The sequence below is a fragment of the Scylla paramamosain genome, chromosome 23 (genome assembly GCF_035594125.1).
Source record: "Scylla paramamosain isolate STU-SP2022 chromosome 23, ASM3559412v1, whole genome shotgun sequence".
Classification (NCBI taxonomy): domain Eukaryota; kingdom Metazoa; phylum Arthropoda; class Malacostraca; order Decapoda; family Portunidae; genus Scylla; species Scylla paramamosain.
The window spans coordinates 8,948,215-8,965,485 of NC_087173.1; the positions used below are offsets into that span (position 1 = coordinate 8,948,215).

At 40.8% G+C, this 17,271-nt stretch overlaps 2 protein-coding genes across 17 annotated transcripts in view; both read right to left on the bottom strand.

The window, feature by feature from the left end:
• Window positions 1–1,311, bottom strand: part of LOC135112114 (tensin-1-like) — an 86,953-nt gene extending 85,642 nt beyond the window's left edge. For all 10 annotated transcript variants that reach the window (XM_064026107.1, XM_064026111.1, XM_064026116.1 and 7 more), the window contains exon 1: window positions 1,177–1,311. The gene's annotated coding sequence lies outside the window, so the exon portion shown is untranslated. The remainder of the gene's footprint in view (window positions 1–1,176) is intronic.
• The window catches only part of LOC135112115 (tensin-1-like), a 151,312-nt gene continuing 135,248 nt past the window's right edge, over window positions 1,208–17,271 (bottom strand). For all 7 annotated transcript variants that reach the window (XM_064026124.1, XM_064026118.1, XM_064026122.1 and 4 more), the window contains exon 6: window positions 1,208–1,345. In XM_064026124.1, the coding sequence (XP_063882194.1) occupies window positions 1,316–1,345 (30 nt within the window). In that variant the 3' untranslated portion in view covers window positions 1,208–1,315. The remainder of the gene's footprint in view (window positions 1,346–17,271) is intronic.

Consider the following 17,271-nt stretch of genomic DNA (forward strand, 5'->3'; position numbering starts at 1 on the left):
GTGTGTGTGTGTGTGTGTGTGTGTGTCAAACTAAATATAGTCAACGTAAGTCAAAATATTATTTAAGAGAGAGAGAGAGAGAGAGAGAGAGAGAGAGAGAGAGAGAGAGAGAGAGAGAGAGAGAGAGAGAGAGAGAGAGAGAGAGAGAGAGAGAGAGAGAGAGAGAGAGAGAGAGAGAGAGAGAGAGAGAGAGACCAAACTACTTCAACCAATGCAAGGAAAGAGAAAAAAAAATCAAACAAATAAAAGAATTCCAATGAGAAACAAGGAGAAATAAAACCACACACCTACCTTCCCACACACACACACACACACACACACACACACACACACACACACACACCATGAACTCCTGTCAAATTGGGTCATGGTTCTCCTTCCCCTCACCCCCCTTTACCCTGTGCCCACCCTTTGCCTCTCTCCTTTGATCTGAGGGGAGTGTCGCTTCTGTGAGAGGCCCCAAAGGAAGCCTCAACCAGGTCCTCTCCCAGGCAGCTCCTCCTCCCAATCACTCGACTGAATCCACTAAACTTCCTATCGCCCTGACAGTCCCCCTCCGACACTTCCTCATGGTGAACAACGCTAATTTACAGGTGACACGTGAACTGAGATGCTTCTTTTGACGATATTGCAGCAGACGAGTGAGGGTGATGTGTGGAGTGGTTAGGTTAGAGAACAGAGTAAAAAAAGGGACTCAAAAAAAAAAAAAAAATCGTACAGTGAGGTAGGTGTGGTGGAAGGATGTAAAGTTAATGGAGGGAACTAAGTACAGTTATTTGTGGTAATGAAAACGAAATGACACAGGAATCTGGTATAGATGAACAACTCCCCGGCACAGGAAAAGAAAATTACATGAATAAATAAATAGTTATATAAATAAATACACAAATAAATGAATAAAACAATAGATAGCTATGAAATATTAAATAAAATAAAGTTTAGAAAAAAACCTTAAAATCAGCTCACTCATGAAAGTATATAAATAAATAAAATAAAATAAATAAAGTAGATCAATGAATAAATAAACAGACAAATAAACAAATAAACAGATACAAAACTAAGAAAAACAAACAAATAGAAAATAAGATAAACAAAACACAGCAAAAAATGAACAAAATACAGCAAAATGACAATACCTGCACTCCTCTTCATTCACCTGAGCTTGCCGTGACTCACCTGGCGTGGAGGACGGCGACGTGCTGCGGGTGCTGCGTGATCCAGGAGTCCAGGGCCTTGCAGATGGAACAGAGGCGCTCCAGGGCGGGGGCCAGCTGGTCGGGCCACCCCAGCTCCAGCACGCGCGGCAGGAAGTGGCTCACCTCCCCTGGCCGGACAGATTGAACACCTGGGGAGCGAGGGAGGAGGAAGGTCAGTGGTGGGGTCAGGCAAGGGGTTAAGGTCATTGTTAAGGTCGCTGGTACAGGAACACTTGTTGATGCCTTACCTAGTTTTCTTTATTTTGTTTTCATGGAATTTTTTCAGTGTTTAATCTTTATTTAGTTGGTGATTTTTTATGAGTGGGAAATAATATCAACAAGATGATCAGTCATTGCTCGTTTTTTGTTTAATCTCTTATTTTTTAACTTCTATGTATTAATGTGTCTATGTTGTTATTGAGTACGTTTATTATAATCTTTTCTTAATTTCTTACCTAAAGTAATAATTCTCAGTCAATATCATAATTTTTTTATATAATCTCGTATTCTTAACTTTATTTTATGAATTAATGTGTCTATGGTGTTACTGTCTATGTTTATTAAAATTTTCTTCGTTTCTCAGCACAAGTAACAATTATTAGTTAGTATCCCTGTATTTTTATAATCTCGTTTTTAAATTTTTATGAATTAACATGCCAACGCTGTTATTGTTCATGTTTATCATCAGTTTTTTTTTTTAGTTTCTCAGCACAAGAGACAAATCGGTCAATAACCTTGACTTAACCCCTCACTATATTCTTAATCACAAACTTTAAACACAAACAAAACAATCACACAAAGAAAACACCATAAGACAAACATAAACCAAACCATAAACCAAAACCAAAACATAACACACACAAGGAAAAAAAAAAAAACACTCCATTTCTTCCGCCAACTCTTGATACATCACCACATTTCCTCTCACTTCGACGCCAACGCAACACAACTTATGAGAAAAATACAATGAAAGACGTCACGCCCAATCCCGTCACCACAATGACTCACGTAACATCTTCTCCAGGACAGCACCAGGAAGGAGGAGGAGGAGCAGGGAAGGGAGAGGATGACGGAGGAGAGAGAGAGAGAGAGAGAGAGAGAGAGAGAGAGAGAGAGAGAGAGAGAGAGAGAGAGAGAGAGAGAGAGAGAGAGAGAGAGAGAGTGAGAGAGAGAGAGAGAGAGAGAGAGAGAGAGAGAGAGAGAGAGAGAGAGAGAGAGAGAGAGAGAGAGAGAGAGAGAGAGAGAGAGAGAGAGAGAGAGAGAGAGAGAGAGAGAGAGAGAGAGAGAGAGAGGAAGGGAAAAATGAAGATTGCAGGAAGGAGGGAGGGAGACAGGCAAGGAGCAAGAGAGAGAGAGGGAGAGGGGTAGGGAAGACGAAATATAGCAAGAAAGATGAAGGAAGGAGAGAGGAAGACAAGGAGGAAGCGAGGAAGGGAGAAATAAAGTCAGTAGGAAGAAGGAGGAAGACAGAAAGGGGAGGAGGAAAGCAGGGAGGGAAGAAAGGAAGAACATAAACAGGAGGAAAAAAAATGAGGAGCAGATGGAGGAAAACAAGAGAAGAGGAAGAAAAGCAGCTGGAAGAATAAGGAAGAAGAAAGAGGGGGAAGACGTAGAGAAAAATAAGTAAAAAGAGAAAACAAAAAAAAGGGAAGAAAGAAAGAAGGGAAAGAGTAGGACAAGGAGGAGGAAAAAAAGAAGGAAGGTAAGGTAAGGAGGAAGAAGAGATAGAGGGGATATAGGGACACAAGCAGAGAGAGAGAGAGAGAGAAAAAAAAGAGAAAACAAGAAACAGGAGGAAAGAAGAAAGAGGAGGGAAAGTAAGACAAGGAAGTGAGAGTAGGGTGAATACACAGAGGGAAGGGATGAGTAAAGATTAAGTGGTCTAAGGGAATCGCTTGTAATGAAGTTAATAGACATGCAACATTAATATCCACTAATGTTTGTAAAGGTTACCCGGGAGTAGCGTTGGCACCCTTCCTGGCAACAAATACAGAAGGTTATTTGCCCTGAAGGACCCCGGAAAATAGTGGAGAGAGAGAGACAGAGAGAGAGAGAGAGAGAGAGAGAGAGAGAGAGAGAGAGAGAGAGAGAGAGAGAGAGAGAGAGAGAGAGAGAGAGAGAGAGAGAGAGAGAGGATTGAGAATTTTGTAACTTTTTCTCCTGCAATTAACACAACACACCAGCTTTTGTATTTTTTTTTTAACGTTAGCCTTTTGATTGCTATTTGTTTCCTATCGTTCTACAGCCATCGCTAAACATTACAGAGGATAGACACTGGAAAGATCTTTTATTCCCTTTTTTTTCTTTCCTGTACAGGCTTGTAAAAATCTTGCCTTGTGCTTTTATGTGAAGTGAATTATCGGTTATCACAAATTTAAAACAATGACAAATTTGTAGATATTTTAAAAAAAACATGTCCAAATTTTCTTTCTCCTCTGCTTAACGTGAGAGAATCGAGAGAACGTAGGAATGAATAAGACTAAAAAAAAAACAATGATTCTAACACGGAAATTGGAGGAAGGCTGGGGCTCGACCTACCTTGCAGCGCACCAAGATCTAATTTAAACTCCCGAAAGGCGATTGTCTAGTTAAAACAGTATTAAGAGGAATGGGCGACGGGCCGCGAGAGGATGGAACGAGCAGAGGGACCACGAAAGAACGAGGAGGTGGAAGACGAGAAGACAAGAACGAAGAAGAGGAGAGCAAAACATTTAAATTCTCAAAAAGATTATTGTATTGTTAAATAACATGAGAGAGGAATGAACAAGACAACGAGAAGGAAAGACGAGGAAGAGAGAGAGAGACGACAACGAAGAAGAGAGCAATAAATTTAGACTTCGAAAAGATTATTGTGAAGTTAAACAATATTAGAAAATTTTCAGGAAAGCGCAATGGACGACGAGAGAACCAAGACGAAGAGGAGAAAAACGACGATGAAAACAAGAACGACGAGGAAGAAGAGAAAGACGATGACACAAGAAAACGAAAAAAAAATTAAAATCCTAAAAGTTTATTGTCTAGTTCAACATTTTTATAAGAAACAGACGATGGAAGGGGATACGAAAACGACGATGATAAAGAAGAACAATGAATTTAAGCCTCTAAAATATCAACCTAGTTAAACAGTATTAGGAGGAATGAAAGACGAATCACGGGAGGACAGGGCGAAGAGAACGACGAGGAAAGCAAAGAGGTCGACGAAGAAAACAACAAATTTAGACTTCCAAAAGATATTCGTCCAATTAAATGGTAATAAGATGAATGAAAAGCAAAGCAAGGAAGGACAAGAAGAAGAAAAAGACTGTGAGGACGAAAACGAAGGAAGACGATTACAAAGCAGGAACAATAAATTAAAATGATGAAGACGAAACAAGACAAAACCTAAAGGAGAAAGGATAAGCAAAATCCCAGGAAGAAAACTAGCAAAAAAAAAAAAACAAAAAAAAATGTTGAACCAAGAGGCGGCGAACAATGAGAGGATATCATAAGAACACAATGAAAGGACATGACAGTGAAGACTACAAGGATGAGAACATCAAAAAGGAAAACAAGGATAATTGACTGACTGACTGACTGACTAATTGACTTACTGACTGACTGATGGGGTGACTGGTTATTAGCGCTTAAACACAGAAGTCATAAGGCGCCGAGACGTAAACATGAAGTACTGAGAAGAAGACGAAGAAGAAATTGAAGGAAACAAGAAGTGATGGAGACGAGGGAGGGAGTGAGGGAAACAAGAAGAGTAAGGGACAAAGGAAGATAAAGAAAAAAAAACAGGAAACAGGGTAAGAAAAAGAAAGGAAAAGTAGAGGAAACAAAAACAGTGAAAAATACGAAAGAGGACGTAGAAAAGAAAAAAAAAGTGAAGAAAGAGATAGAAAGAAACAGAAGACAAGAGAAGAAACACAGTAAAGGAAACGAAGAAAGAGAAGTAAGATGGAACGAAGAACATAACATTAAAAAAAGACAAAACAAAGAGGAAGCCAAAATTAAACTAAACAAGACAAAGGAAGGGATGGAAGACGAGAAAAGAAACACGCACCAAAGGAAACGAAAGAACAGGTGTAGGAAGGAACGAAGGACACAGACACACACACACACACACACAGACACACACACACACGCAGAGGGAGGCAAGGGAACAAAACGATGATGAGATAATCCGTAACTTCAAAGGGGCAGCGAAGACTCCACATGATGCGCACTCCCCTCCCTCCCTTCTCCCCTCTCTCCCCTCCCAAGGCTAGTTATTTAGGTTTCCAAGAAATTAAAGGGGAAGGACCGAACCCCACTTCCTCCCCGCTTCCGAGAAATACTCCCTGTCCTGCTACACAACGAGGGGAGAAAGAGGAAGAGAGGAAGGCGCGAGGGGAGAGGAGAGGGCAAAGGGGATGGAAGTTGTGGGGGAAGAAACGAGGGGAAGGGGGGAAGGCGTAGGAGGGGAGGAAGAAGGGGAAAGTGAAGGAAGGACGATGGGAGGGGTTAAAGAGGTGATGGGAAAGAAGAAACGGCGAGGGGAGAAGGGAAGAAAGGGAGGAGGGAAAGGGAAGAGAGGAGGGACAATGAGGGAAAGGCAAAGGGAGGTAAGCAGGATAAGGAGGGGAAGGAAGGGGCGAGGAGAAGAGAAGGAGGGGAAAATGAAAGAGAGAAGAATGGGGCTATGGAGAGGAAGAAGGAAGGAACGAGGGAGAGGAGGAAGGAAAGACAGAGGGGAAGGAAGTGGAGAGAGAGGGGAAGGACGGACAAAGGAGAAGGAAGGGACGAAGTGGGGAGAGGAGAAGGAAGGGACAAGGGGAGAGGAGAAGGAAGGGGCAAGGGAGAGAAGGAGAGAGGGAAGGTTATGAAGTGGAGAAGAGGAAGGAAGAGGCGAGGGGAGGAAGGAGAGAGGGAGGGGGCAGGAGAGAGGGAAAAGGAAGGGGAGTAAGATGTTTATGGAGCATTTACATACACACTGCCCGCCTGTGTTATGAGTACTGCTGGACACCAAGCCCCGTGCCTCATTATGCTTGGCGCCCCCACCCCTCCACTCTCTCTCTCTCTCTCTCTCTCTCTCTCTCTCTCTCTCTCTCTCTCTCTTTCTGACATCCACACACGCATCCACACCCCACGCACATACCCTCCTCCTCTCCCCCCTCTCTCTTTCCCCCTCCCCTCTCACCACGCACTATTCAAGAGTAGGTACAAAAAAATACCCCCAAATTCCGTCCATTCTTAGTCCTCTTCCTCTTTCCTTTCCCCACACTTCCCTCCTCCTCCTCTTCTTCCTCCTCCTCCTTCTGCTAGTCCTCCTCATTCTCTTTCTTTTTTATTTTCCCGGCTTGAGTGAATCCTCTGCTCTTCTATATCCCCCTACTCTTACTTCTTTTACTTCTCTTACTCTTCCTCCTACTCTCCACCTCTCTCCTCCTTCACCTCATTCTCTCCCTCTTCCGTTTTTTACTTTCTTCGCCTGAGTGAATTCCATACTCGTATTTATTTTCTATATCTACATACTTCTTCAGCCTTACTCTTCCTCCTATTCTGCATGTCCTCCCTTCTCTTGGTAGCCCTCCTCCTCTTCCTCATTCTCTTCCTTCTCTTTTTTTATTCCCCCCGCATGAGTGAGTTCGTGGCGAGAGACGAGGAGGGCGGAAACACATCTTCAAGTAGTACTGTGCTATGTCTTCAGCCAGCAGATCGATAGCAACTCTCGGGAACAGCCTGGCGAGGAACCCGAGTCTGGCTCCTGCCGCAGAGAACCCCCGTCTCGTGTGTGTGTGTGTGGTGTGTGTGTGTGTGTGTGTGTGTGTGTGTGTGAGGCAAGGCGTGTTGCTAGGGTGAGATTATCGACTCGTGTGTACGTACGTGTGTGTATGTGCGTGTGTGTGTGTGTGTGTGTGTGTGTGTGTGTGGTGTGTGTGTGTGTGTGTGTGTGTGTTCGTCTCCTTATTACTATGCTGGTATCTTATTTGTATTTGTTGTCTTGTATGTTTTTGTTTGTTGATTATTTCTTTTGTGGTTGTTTTTACTACAATTGTTACTACTACTACTACTACTACTACTACTACTACTACTACTACTACTACTACTACTACTATGATTACCCAACGGGCTTAATTAATGAACGTCACTTGAAAAAAAAAACTTAAAATTAAAGTAAAGACAGTAAGGTGAGTGAAAAGTGAGAACGTGTAGGGCGCCTCTCTCTCTCTCTCTCTCTCTCTCTCTCTCTCTCTCTCTCTGGGTGTCCGCTTTAAGACAAACAATTAAATGTAATCTGAATCCCGGCGGCTCTTCTTCATAATTACTGACAAGGTGAGCATGACTGGAATATTACATGACCATCTATCATCCGCCTTCCTCCTCCTCCTCCTCCTCCTCCTCCTCTTCTTCTTCTTCTTCTTCTTCTTCTTCTTCTTTATTATTATTATTATTATTATTATTATTATTACTATTATTATTATTATTATTCCTCCTGTTCCTGGTCCTCTTTTGCCATACTTCTGTTTGTATTTCCCTTTACTCTTTTCCTTCTTGTCTTTCTTGTGTTTTGTTTTTCTTTCTCTTCTCCTTTTTGGTCTTGTTCTTCCTTTTTTGTCCTTTGCTTTCTTTTACTCCTCCTTCACGTCTTCTCTTCCTTCCTCTTCCTCATGTTATCTTCTTGTTCTTGTTTCCCTTTCGTCCTCGTTCTTCTATTTTCTCATTTTCCTTCTTCTCATCTTCATTCTCCTTCATTTTGTTCACGTTATTAATCTTTACCACCATCATCATCATCATCACTAACACCACCATCCTTCCCCTCCTCCTCCTCTTCCTGCTCGCGCCACACACAAAATGTTTAAACTCCTCAGGATTAATTAGAATTTCCTCAGCGCCGGAGCAGCAGTTTGCCTCTGACGCCTCTCTCTCTTAAGGGCCTCATTCCAAATTAATATACAATTGAGTCCACAACGATGAGAGACAGAAGGGAGGGGGAGATAGGGAGGATAGGGACAGAGAGTGAAGGGGTAGCGGAGGATATGGAGGGTAAAGACACCATATTGAAATGTAGGTGAGGTGAGGTAAGGTTGATTAAGGTAAGGTTGAGTAGGTGAGGTGAGGTGGGGTAGGATTAGGTAAGGTAAGGTAAGGTAAGGTAAGGTAAGGTGAGATAGGGTTAATTAAGGTTAGGTGAAGTGAGGTGAGGTGAGGTTGAGTATGGTTAATTAAGGTGAGGTAATTTTAGGTGAGGTAAGGTTAAGTAAGGTAAGGAAAGGTAAGATATGGTAGCGAAAAGTAATGTATCTTAACGTATTTCTTATGATAAGGATGATAAATGAAGGAAAGATAACGATAGGGGAGAAAAGTAAGGAAAATAATAATAAAAGAAAAAAAGCTGAAGGAAAAGTGGTGGAGAAGAAACGGAAAAAGAGAATATGATTGAAAAAAAAACATGGATAACAATAACATAAAAAAATAAACGAAGAAACGAAAAAAAACAACAGGAAGAAAACAAGAAATAAAAAAAAAACAGGAAAAAATAAATAATAATAACAGAAGAAGAAAACAAGTGAAGGAACGAAAAAAAAACATGAACAAAATACGAAAAAAACAATAAAAGAAGAAAAACAGAAGGAAAGGCACACAATGAATGGACACGAAAAGGGAAGGGGTAAACCAGTGAACCCTTTCCAACCCATATGACCTGATGAATTTATGGGGGGCGTTAAAAGCGATGGCGGTAGGAATGGGAGGAAATGGGGCCAGGAATGGAAGCAATGGGGGGTATAAGGAGGAAATGTACTCCTACTCAGTCTTCTATATCATAACTAAATACACCTGTGAGACTCATTAACACACGCTTACCTGGCGCAACAGTAATAATAAGGAAAACGCACGAGGAGAAAAACGATATTATTACTCATCTCTCTCTCTCTCTCTCTCTCTCTCTCTCTCTCTCTCTCTCTCTCTCTCTCTCTCTCTCTCTCTCTCTCTCTCTCTACAACTACATGTTAAGGAAAGGGGGAGGTGAGAGAGAGAGAGAGAGAGAGAGAGAGAGAGAGAGAGAGAGAGAGAGAGAGAGAGAGAGAGAGAGAGAGAGAGAGAGAGAGAGAGAAATTCGCGTTCACCTCTTTAAACAATCCCATTTTCTTTTTCGTAACATTTTTCCCTAAAACTTAACCGAACTTAGTCTAATATTACTTAATCCAAATTGAACCTAACCTAACAAAAATCTTTCATCATGAAATGGGAAAAAAAGAAAGGAAAATACACCCGTATGAAAGTGAAGAGAGGAAAAAGAAAAGAAAAAAATTAACTCATAGGATCTAAACTGGATCGCTCCTATGATCTTGAAAATCTAAAAAGGAATCAAATATTAACGTAGAAAAAGAAAAAAAGAAACCAAAAAAAAAAAGAAATACTTATACAATATAAACTAAAAACCACCATGACAATGAAAGCGTGATAAAACAAAACAAAACAAATATCAACGTAGGAAAACAAGACAAACAAAACAAAATATAAACTAACAGCTAAAATAAAACAAAAAACTAAATAATCATTAAAACAAATACCACTAATGAATACTAAATCAATTAATTACCACCATGACCTTGAAAACTGACGAGGGAACGAAACAAAAAAAAAAAAAACAGAAAAAAAAGAAAACGAGCCTAAATCTGAGAGTTCCTGGGAGAGGGCGTGCACGTTCTCGAAACCCAAAACATACCGATATTCAGTGCGTTCATTTGTACGATAATTTTAGCGCGCGAGGTACGATACGGAGGCGGTAGTGCTGGTGCTGCCGCCGTTATCGTGTTAGAAATGTATTGGGGATTTGGGGGGAGGTAGGGGAGGGAGGGAAGCAGTCAAGGGTATGTAGGGAGGGTTAGGGAAATGTTGGGGGTGGGTACGGACGCTGGTGTGTTATTGGGGATGGATGGATGGTGGATGGATGGGGATGAGACTCAATTGGGGTTTGGTGGAGAGGATGGGGAGCAGTTCGGAGTAGGTAGGGAAGGTTAGGGACTGTAGGGGTGGGTAGGGAAGGTTTTGGGGGTGTTTTGGGGGTGTAGGGGAACTTTTGTGGGGTAGTTGGGGATGGGTATGGAAGGAGAGCTTAAATCGTAGTGTTTACAAGTCGCTATTTATTCCAGCCCATCTTTCCCTCCTCCTCTTCCTTCCACCAACCTGCAAATTCCTCGCGTAAATATCTTAGTCTCTCTCTCTCTCTCTCTCTCTCTCTCTCTCTCTCTCTCTCTCTCTCTCTCTCTCTCTCTCTCTCTCTCTCTCTGCTTTATTTCCCGTTTTCTTTCCTCTGGTTCTTGTTTCCTCTCGGTTGGCGGAAGTCGTTATTTTGTGACCTTATTTGGCAAGTTTGCGAGTTTACGTTTTCTGTATTGATTCGTGGACTCCTGTATTTTGTCGGGGGTGTAGTAAAGTAAGAGAGAGAGAGAGAGAGAGAGAGAGAGAGAGAGAGAGAGAGAGAGAGAGAGAGAGAGAGAGAGAGAGAGAGAGAGAGAGTCACAGCATCACGCAGGCAAATTAGTAAAGTTAACAAGTAAAAAAAGAAAACAATCAATTTATTTGTCTAACCTAATTTACTGTCTTTCATACGCTCTCTCTCTCTCTCTCTCTCTCTCTCTCTCTCTCTCTCTCTCTCTCTCTCTCTCTCTCTCTCTCTCTCTCTCTCTGAGCAATAGCCACTTAAGGTTAATCAAAGGAAGTTTTGTTGTTGAAAGCAATGTCAAGTTGCATACAAATTCACTCGACTCTCCTTGACTTGCATGATTCTAGAGCGCGCGCGTGCCCTCACACACACACACACACACACACACACACACACACACACCTTCCTACTTCTCCTATTCTTAGTTTTCCTTCTCTTCTTCCTCTTCCTCCTTCCACATCTTTATATTCTTCCTACTTCTCCTTTTACATTTTTTCTTTCTTTTTTCTTTCTTATTTCTGTTCTTGTTCTTGTTCTTCTTCCTCCTCCTTCTCTTTCCTCTCCTCCATCTCCTTTTATACTTCATCCTATTCCTTAAACTACTCCTACTCCTCCTCTTTCTCCTTTTCAGTATTTCCTTATTCCTCTTTCTCCTTTAGGTCCTCCTTCACCTCCTCCTCCTCCTCCTTCTCCACACACACACACACACACACACACACAGTCGCCAAATGTATGTAATTAAGATGAAAGTAAACAAAAGACAGAAAAAAAAAACAAATAAAAAAGATATTAAAACAAGGTTTGAAACAAGTAAAATAAAACACACTCTTCTGAAAACAAAAACATGAACCTGAAGGGAAAAAAGAAAAAAAGAACAAATAAAAAACAGGACACACACACACACACACACACACACATACAATAATGAAAAAAAAAAACTAAATGAAAACAGCAAGAAAAAAACTTTCCCACGAAATTCCCACGCGTGAAAAAAAGAAAAAGAATGAAAACAACAACAACAACAGACGTAAACATATTAAAAAAAAAAGAAAAAAAAAATCAATGCTCTACTCTGAAATTACTTGTTCCTTTCCATTAGTAGAGTGTGTTTGCAAATTGCCTCTCTCTCTCTCTCTCTCTCTCTCTCTCTCTCTCTCTCTCTCTCTCTCTCTCTCTGGTACTTCACCCACTAAAATTTCCACTTTATGTTCCTGCGATTTATGAACTTTTTTTAATTGCTATTTGGAAAAGTTGTTTTGCTCTTCTGTACTATTAATCTTGTTTATGTTTTGGAGATTCGTTCTGTTTCGTTTTCCTTTATCTTTATGAAGTCGTCATTTCCTGTTGTATTGTTATCCCTTTTCCCTCTTTCCCTCTTCTTATTTTTTTTTCCTCTTCACCTGATTATTTTCCTTTTCTACCGTTCTCCGTCTCCGGTTTTTTTTTTTTTGTACTTTTAATGATTGTTCCCTTAAAAACTCCTTAAGAAATAGTTTTATATGTCTTCTATGTATAAACTGTTCTTCTGTCTTGAAATACTTAATCTTTAAATGATTTTTCCTGAAATCTTTTTAAGTATGTCTCCTTTCATCTTCAAATACTTATTCGCTAGTTTTTCTCTTTCCTTTAAACTGCCCTCCTTTTGTGCTCTATAACTGTCCTATTTCTTCTCCTTATAATTTTTTTCTTTTTATCTTCTCTTTTTCATTCTCTGTGTATCTGCCTTTTCCAACTGTTCCTTTATATTCTTCTATCCTTCTCCTGTTCTTTGTCCTCTTGCTGCACCTGCTTATCTTCCTCTTTCTCTTCATTTTCCTTTATCTCTTCTCCTTTTCCTGGTTTGCACACTAGCCTTTCTTTAAAAATAAATAAATAGATCCTCCATCTGTTCTTACGCTACTGTCCTTCTCTCCTCTCCTTTCTCCGTCTTGCTACACCTAGTTTTATTAGTCACCTCTCCATCTGTTTCTCTTCCACTATCCTCCTCCTCCTCTCTTCTTTCTACCTCTATGCTTGTCTTTCTCCTCCTGCGTCCCCTCCTCCAGTCCCTTCCACTCCCCGCTGTGCCCCGGAACACTCCATCGCGGTCTTTATGTGTCAGGGTGGCAGCGGCGTACTGGCGCGACGCTTCCGAGGCACATTAGCTCCAGAATCATGACCCGAAATAGTTGGATGAACTCTTTTTTATTTGCATTTTATCTCTATCGGAACACGGAAGCCTCTACTAGTCGCTGCTTTGTGATGGTGGTGGTGGTGGTGGTGGTGTTATTGAGGTGTTGTTTTGTGTGTGTGTGTGTGTGTGTGTGTGTGTGTGTGTGTGTGTGTGTGTGTGTGTGTGTGTGTGTGTGTGTGTGTGTGTTGTTCTTGTTTTGTAGATTTATTGTTTTTTGTTGTTGTTGTGAGTTTGATGCTTTGTTGTTGTTGTTGTTGTTGTTGTTGTTGTTGTTTGTTGTTGTTGTTTTTAGAAGCTACTAATACTTTCGATTTGTTACTTTTTCTTTCTGGTGTCTTGTGTGAGTTTGTTTCTCGTTCTTTGTTCTTGTTTTCTTGTTTTCTTGTTTTTTTTTTGGGGGGGGTGGTGAATATTTCACGTTTGCTCCTTGTTCTGGTTTTTATTTTGGTGTTGTGTTTATTTTTCTTTTCTTTCTTATTCTGGTTCTTGCCTTTTTATTGAGTACTGTACGTTTTTCTTTTTAAGTTCGCCTTCTTGTTCTTGATCTTTATTGGTTATTGTGGATCTGTCTCTTGTCATTTGTCTCCTTATCATTTATGTTGTAATGCAAGAAGGAACCACGAGAAAACGACAAATAAAGAAGGAAGGAGAAGACAAAAAAAAAAAAAAAAACAAGGAAGAAGACAAAAGACAAGAAAATAAGGAGTAAAACAGAAAAAAAAAACAAGAAAGGGAAAAAGAAAAAGGAAGGAAGAATTAAAATGGAGGAAGTAAATACAGACGAACAAAAAAAAAAAAAATAAATAAAAATAAATAAAAAACCGTGAAACACTGGAAACGCAACATTAATCAACGTTCAAATTTCACAAGTTTTCTCCCGTGTTCACTCTGCACTGGTATTTTGGCGAGTCTCTATTCCACGTCACTAGAGTTCAAGGTTCGAGCAACACACACACAGCAGACACTCCCTCGCGTGTAGATAAGAATAAAGAATGGCAGACTGATCCGTTCATTTGTTTACATTATCACGACCCCTCCGCCTTCCTGTGCGTGAGATAGTGGTAGGTAGAGAGTCGTGGCAGGGGTAGAAGATAGAGGATAGAGAGCAGTGGCAGGGGTAGAGAGTAGTGGCAGGGATAAAAAGGTGTAGCAGATTTAGAGTAAATAGTGACATGGATGGTAGCAGTAAGTGGTGGTAGGGTTAGGGAGGCGTGGCAGGGGGGAGGCGTGTTATAACAGAGGCTGTGATGGATGCAACTGACTCACAGCGCCGGCAATCCAAGTGCATTTAACGACAGACAACAATATTAATAACACGAGGAAAAGACGGAAAACGAAAGAAAAGAAACGAAGAAATTTATTTAACCAGTAGTGCAGTTCGAGATTCTAAACGGCAGATAAAAAATACCAATAACAGGAAGAAAAGAAAAGAAAAGAAAAAGATAAAATGAGATGAAAAAGAAAAAAAAAACGAAAAAAGGAAAATACACAGGTTTGGTTATCTCTACCTCACTCTGTACTAGACCACAAAATGAATAACAGAGGAAGAAAGAAAGAAAAGAAAAAATCCAGTAAACTAAACTAACAGAACGTCGAGGAACATTTTTTTTCCAAAGCGAACAACATAACTAACACAAGAAAGGAAGAAACTGAACTCGTAACGCCAAGAGATACATATTATTTTCTCTTTTTTCCTCTCTTTTCTTCCTTTACATTTCCTTATATTCTTATTTTATGTTCAATATGAGTAACAAATCACAGAAGAAAAGTTTAACCCGTAACGCGAAGGTACCTATTACTTTTTATCCTTTTTTCTTCCTTTTTTTTTTCTCTCCCTTCGGCCGCCCAGTACAGGCGATAATTGGATCCCAAAATAGCCAGTCGGTCCGTCGCTCCATCGGCCAGGCGAGCGGCGCTATCACCCCGCGGCCACCTCACCCACCAGGGCCCAGCAGGGGAGCCACCCACCCACGCCTCCCCTCCCCCGCTCTATCGCTCCACGGAAAATTTGTTCCTGCTATCTGTTCCCGTGTTTCTGTAGCCCTTACTCGCACGTCCCGCCTGTGTTTCGTCCATTTCATTTCTTTTTGTGTGTTGTTATTCTTTACTCACTCTCCGGAGCACATTCAGTTGTCCCAATACTGGTGTCACACGGTGGTTCAAAAAGATGGCCCCTCTTTGAAAATTGCTACGTCTCTGCCACCACGAGACGACCATAAATAACAGTCTTAGCATTTGAAAAGGCGGGAGAACAAAGTTTCTAATCAAATAACCACCTTTCAAGTCTTGAGTTATTTTTTTTTCTCTTCTATGGTCGGTTCGTGGTTCCAGTGATGCAACATTTTCAAATTAGGTGTGCTTTCTTTTATTTTACACCCTGTACAGTGAATTATATGTTTATGAATGGGATACAAATTAATATATGGACTAATTAATCCCCCAAACACATAGATGGCATACAAAAAAAAAAAAAAAAACAACCTTTATCGGCTATTAATTCATTATTTAAATCTCTAATGCTGTATATCAATTTAATCTCATCCTTTTCACTTCTGCACTGCCTCTTTTTTTCTCTCTTCCTTTACCTGTATTCGTCTCTAATTCATCTTAAAAGCTCGTACATGAAACCGAGAATTCTTACTCATGTGATAGATTTTGTATTTTAAAGCAATATTCTCTGATTTCAACCTCTTCTTATCCTTTCCCTTCCCTATTGCTTCTTTTTTTTTCTCTCTCTCTCTCTCTCTCTCTCTCTCTCTCTCTCTCTCTCTCTCTCTCTCTCCCTCTCTCTCTTTCTTTACTTGTTTTCATTTCTCATTCGCCTTAAAAGCACATACATGGAATCCAAAACTCTTATTCATGTGACTAACTCATTATGCAAACCTCTATTCCTTTGTCTTAACTTAATCTCATCCTTTCCCTTCTGCATTACCTCATTTTTTCTGTCTCTCACTTCCTCTACCTGTCTTTTTTTTCTGTCTCTCTCTCTCTTCCTCTGCCTGTCTTTTTTTCTCTGTCTCTCTTCCTCTTTTTTTTTGTCTCTTTTCCTCTGCCTATTTTTTTCTCTCTTCTCTGTCTCTCTTTCTCTGCCTGTTTTTTTTTTCTATCTCTCTTCTCTGCCTCGTTTTTTCTAACTCTCGTCCTCTGCCTGATTTGTTTCTCTGTCTCTCTTCTTCGTCTCCCTTCCTCTTCCTGTTTCTTTCCTGTTTCTCTTCCTCTGTCTGTTTTTTTTTTTTTGTCTTTCTTCACTGTCTCTCTTCCTCTGCGTCGTTTTTTCTGTCCTCCTCTGCCTGCTTTCGTTTCCCATTCTCCCCCCCACCCAGAGCACATGGATTCCAATGCCCTACTGTGGCCCGCAATTCACGATTCAAACTCACACCTGAACCTACAAAAGAGACAGGTATAGTGCGGTTTCGGTTCGGTTCACTCAGGTATCGATGCGCTTAGTTACCTGTACTCTCTCTCTCTCTCTCTCTCTCTCTCTCTCTCTCTCTCTCTCTCTCTCTCTCTCCCTCTCTCTGAACTCCTAGCAATACCTCAGTTTAAAAAATCGTCAAAGTTTGCAGGAGAGTGAGGACGCGAGGCAAGGGAATGACAAAACCACATCAAAAAAAGAGGGAGGAAAAGTTTGGTAAATGAGGAAAACAATGATAGTAAAGTAGAGAAGATGGGTAGTTTATGGAGGGATATTACTACTACTACTACTACTACTACTACTACTACTACTACTACTACTACTACTACTACTACTACTACTACTACTACTACTACAGGAGATGAGGAGTATGGAAAAGAAGGAAATGTTAAAAGGGAAAGAAGAGAATAGAAGCAATGTGATGTAAGGAAAAAAAAGGGAGAAAAGATTAAAAGTTCATACATAGAAGGAAGAAAGGTAATAGAGGAAGACATGGAAGACAAACACAAAGAAACACACACACACACACACACACACACACACACATAAAAAAATATCAGTAACACACGTTTAAACTAACTTAAACTTAACATTCAGAAGTGCGAAAACCAGAGAGAGAGAGAGAGTGAGAGAGAGAGAGAGAGAGAGAGAGAGAGAGAGAGAGGAGAGAGAGAGAGAGAGAGAGAGAGAGAGAGAGAGAGAGATTGTTGGGGGGGGGAGATGCTGGAGTACCGCAGGAGACAGCACGGGCGAGAGGACCTTTCAGAAAGTTGGTGGCCTGAATAAAAATGATGTGGAGGAGGAACTGCCGCTGACGTGGAGGGGACGCTGAATGCATGAGGGTCAAGGGAGGAGGAGGTGGAGGTGGTGGAGTGCTGCAGTCTCTTAGAAGATTCGTCCACCAAACGCGGTGTATTAAAGTGAAGATGCAAGTATTGGTAATATTGACTTTGCTATTTTTGGTTATTATTACTATTACTGCTGTTGTGCCTGCTACTACAACTACTACTACTACTACTACTACTACTACTACTACTACTCTTTTCACAACTAATATTACTACTTTAGATACTTA